The sequence below is a fragment of the Triticum aestivum genome, chromosome 7B, assembly GCF_018294505.1.
Source record: "Triticum aestivum cultivar Chinese Spring chromosome 7B, IWGSC CS RefSeq v2.1, whole genome shotgun sequence".
Taxonomy (NCBI): Eukaryota; Viridiplantae; Streptophyta; class Magnoliopsida; order Poales; family Poaceae; genus Triticum; species Triticum aestivum.
The window spans coordinates 126,146,726-126,149,817 of NC_057813.1; the positions used below are offsets into that span (position 1 = coordinate 126,146,726).

At 49.5% G+C, this 3,092-nt stretch overlaps 1 protein-coding gene across 1 annotated transcript; it reads right to left on the reverse strand.

Annotated features, from left to right (window-relative positions):
- Positions 1-1,507: 1,507 nt before the first annotated feature.
- LOC123163222 (uncharacterized) lies at positions 1,508-2,194 on the reverse strand. Its single transcript, XM_044580963.1, has one exon. It carries the CDS (start codon positions 2,092-2,094, stop codon positions 1,849-1,851), a length of 246 nt encoding a protein of 81 aa, XP_044436898.1. The 5' UTR covers positions 2,095-2,194; the 3' UTR covers positions 1,508-1,848.
- Positions 2,195-3,092: the final 898 nt, after the last annotated feature.

The window sequence follows — 3,092 nt, forward strand, 5'->3', positions numbered from 1 at the left end:
TATTCATCTCATACATGAGATGAGTATAAGGAGTGCCCAGACGTGTCCGGTCAGTGGTCATGTGTTCACCACGTAGGATTGGGCCCACCACAAACCATCTTTTTTTCTTTATTTTTTTTCTTTCTCTCTCTCCTTCTCCGCCAATCACATGTATCTAGCCGGGTATCTAAGGAAAAAATGAGGGACATGATTGTGCGGACAGACAAATAGGAAGTCAAAACGAGCACGTACGGATGCTGATCAGACGCGTCCACGGACGCTTGAGAGGTCAAATTTTGTTTGGTGCTACTGTAGATGCCCTTACCGATGGGGTTTCCGGCTCATTAGTGATAAGAGCAAAGAATAGTTACGGCGTAGAGAATCTACTCCCCGATAGAACCATGCCAGCCTCTCACATGAGAATTTGGATCATCCATTAACATGAATCAAGTTTCAACGATACTTTTCTTTGTCTTCATGTTTTAGTGAGACTAATTACCCCGAGACGCGTCACGCCGGTGAAGCCACTCGTCCAAGTCTTTTGCAACCGGGCGGCGTGGACACGTTGAGGACTTGGGGCATCAGTTTTTTGCGAACAAACTCTTATGAAAAGTTGAGAAAATCCACGCTATGTCGCCAAATAAAGTTGGTCCGTACATCACTGCCTAAAGGAAGACCAGGGGTGCTGCCGGCCACTGACGAGAAAGATGAGAAGTAAAAGCATCTTCAGCTACGTACCTTTAATTCGTCTCCTCAAATGTCTGTGGACACGCTCGGTCACGTTTTGAACCCATATTTATCTGTCTGCACAACCACACTCTTTCTTTTCTTTCTCATATATCGGGTCACGTGCATGTGAATGATGGAGATGAAGAGAGAAAGAAAAGAATGAATAAAAAAGAGAAAATGTGGTATGGGATGGGGACACGTCCTATGTGGCGGACAGACCGAACACGCCCGGGCGCGTCTGTGAGCCCTCATATCCTCCCCATATTTGAGATGGATATGAGGGTTCGCGGACAGTCCGGACGTATAGGAAAGATATGAGGGGTTCGGTTGGGTCAATTTTTTGTTACTTTTTACTTCTCTCTAGTCCGTTCGATGGTCCTATGTCCGCCCGATTAATTTGAGAAGTCCGCAGCGAGGCCAGCAGGCAGCTACGGTGAACTGAGGTCAGGTTGACGCCAGTGAGGCGTCCAGCAGAGCTCGAATTGGCCCAGCTGAGCACCGCCTAGGAGGACTTCCGTTCGCCGCCAGTCAAACAAAGCCGAGAAGGACAAAACGGAAGCCCAACTAACTGCGTACCAAGAAACGGCTGAGCCTACCACGGCCTCACACGTGGGGTCATAACACGTTCTGCCTCTTGGCCTCATGAGGCCATGGGTGACACATGCGAATGTCAGCTTCCACTTCTAGGCATGCATTTGTCTCAAAAAGAAAACTTCCACGCATGCATACGTAGCAAAATATACAGAACTTTTCTTGGTCAAGGTTTGAGAACTTATGAGGAAGTAGACTAGAGTATCAATTCAATTCATAAACAAAGGTTGATTCTCAAAAAAAATCATAAACAAAGGTTTACATATGTAATTTAAATACAAATGTATTGCTGATGCTCCTGCAGCTTGCCTATGTTTTATTCAAACAGAATCCTACGTACTATATGTGTATCCTTTCCCCTGTATGTATGTACAAAGTGCCAACCAGCGTACACGTACGCGTGGGCAAAAATCACCAACAAACCAAGCAACGAATCCAATCCTACGGTCGCTCACCAGAGCCTACCACCTGGGGCCGCCAAAAACACGTTGGAACTTGAAGCACGAGAGGACGTACGCCGGCCGAGCTGCGGCGCTCGGCCTCGGCCATCTACGGGCAGTGGACGTTTGGGCTGTTGGTGCCGCACGAGGGGCCCGGCCCGCCCAGCTGCTGCATGTACAGCCGCCGGAGCGCCTGGACCACGTTCGACGCGCCGCCCGCGGCCGGCAGCGGGGTCCCTCCGGCGGCCGCCCAGTCGGCGCCCCCCAGCGGCCGCGCCTCGCCGAGCACCGCCAGCAGCACGAGCGCCGCCACGATCACCGTCAGATCGAGCCTCATCCTCCCCACGACGGCCATGTCGTCAACCTTAGCTTTCTTCTAACCCTCTTCCTCTTTGCAACAAGTGTGTACGACTTGGACGCTGGGTTTTGGCAATGTGTGTAGGCAACTTTGTACGCTATACGAGGTAGCTATATGGCCTATGGAATGGGTCGCGGGCGCCTATATATAATGCGCGAGGGAGAAGCGGTCGATGGATGGATCAACGGAGGAAGGCGTGGAGATTAGGAAGGGAGGAAGTTGCATGACAGTTGCGTGCGGCGACTTGGTATTTCACGTTCGCGCGCAAGTTTGAAAAGTCAGTGGACGCGTAGGCGCGCGACACGTCGATCGATCGATCGATCGATATGGCGTCGTAGAATTCCATATAAACGGTTCGTATACTCTTCTTCTTTAGCGGCCTGGCAATGTTTTTTGAGTAACGGCCCTAAGGCATTTTATTCATTCATAGACCGTACATAGTCCAAGTGCACCACCGCACTTAAGAATTCAGGGATTACATCATAGGTTACATTTTGCACGCTTGTAAACAGTGCTTAGCTAAAAGATGTGTTGTTTCGTTTGCTCCTCGTCCACAATGTCTCACTTCAAATCCCTGAAAAGATGAGAGGTACGAAGTCATCTCTCGAAAAACTGGTCCACAACTCGAGTGGTTTCGTCCTGCATTCCAATCATCTGCCACATTTTTGCAATCAGCCAACAGCATGGCATCTCTACAACCCAGAACCTCACAAACATATGGATCAGTTTGCCCATGTATGTTGTGTAACGCGCTGAGAGGAAGTTCCCTTCATGGTCCCTGGCGACAGCAGCCGTCCCAGCTCTTCCTCTCTCCAGATCCACCGCTGCATCAGAATTAATTTTTATAGTTCCAACTGCTGGCCTAGTCCATCCAGGCTTCAATACTTGAGACTGCTGCTTCTTCTCATTCGGAATCTCCAGTGCTCGAATGTGTTCCTGGATGATTTCCATCGAACGAATTGGTTGATATTGAATCTCTGCATGCATATACTTGT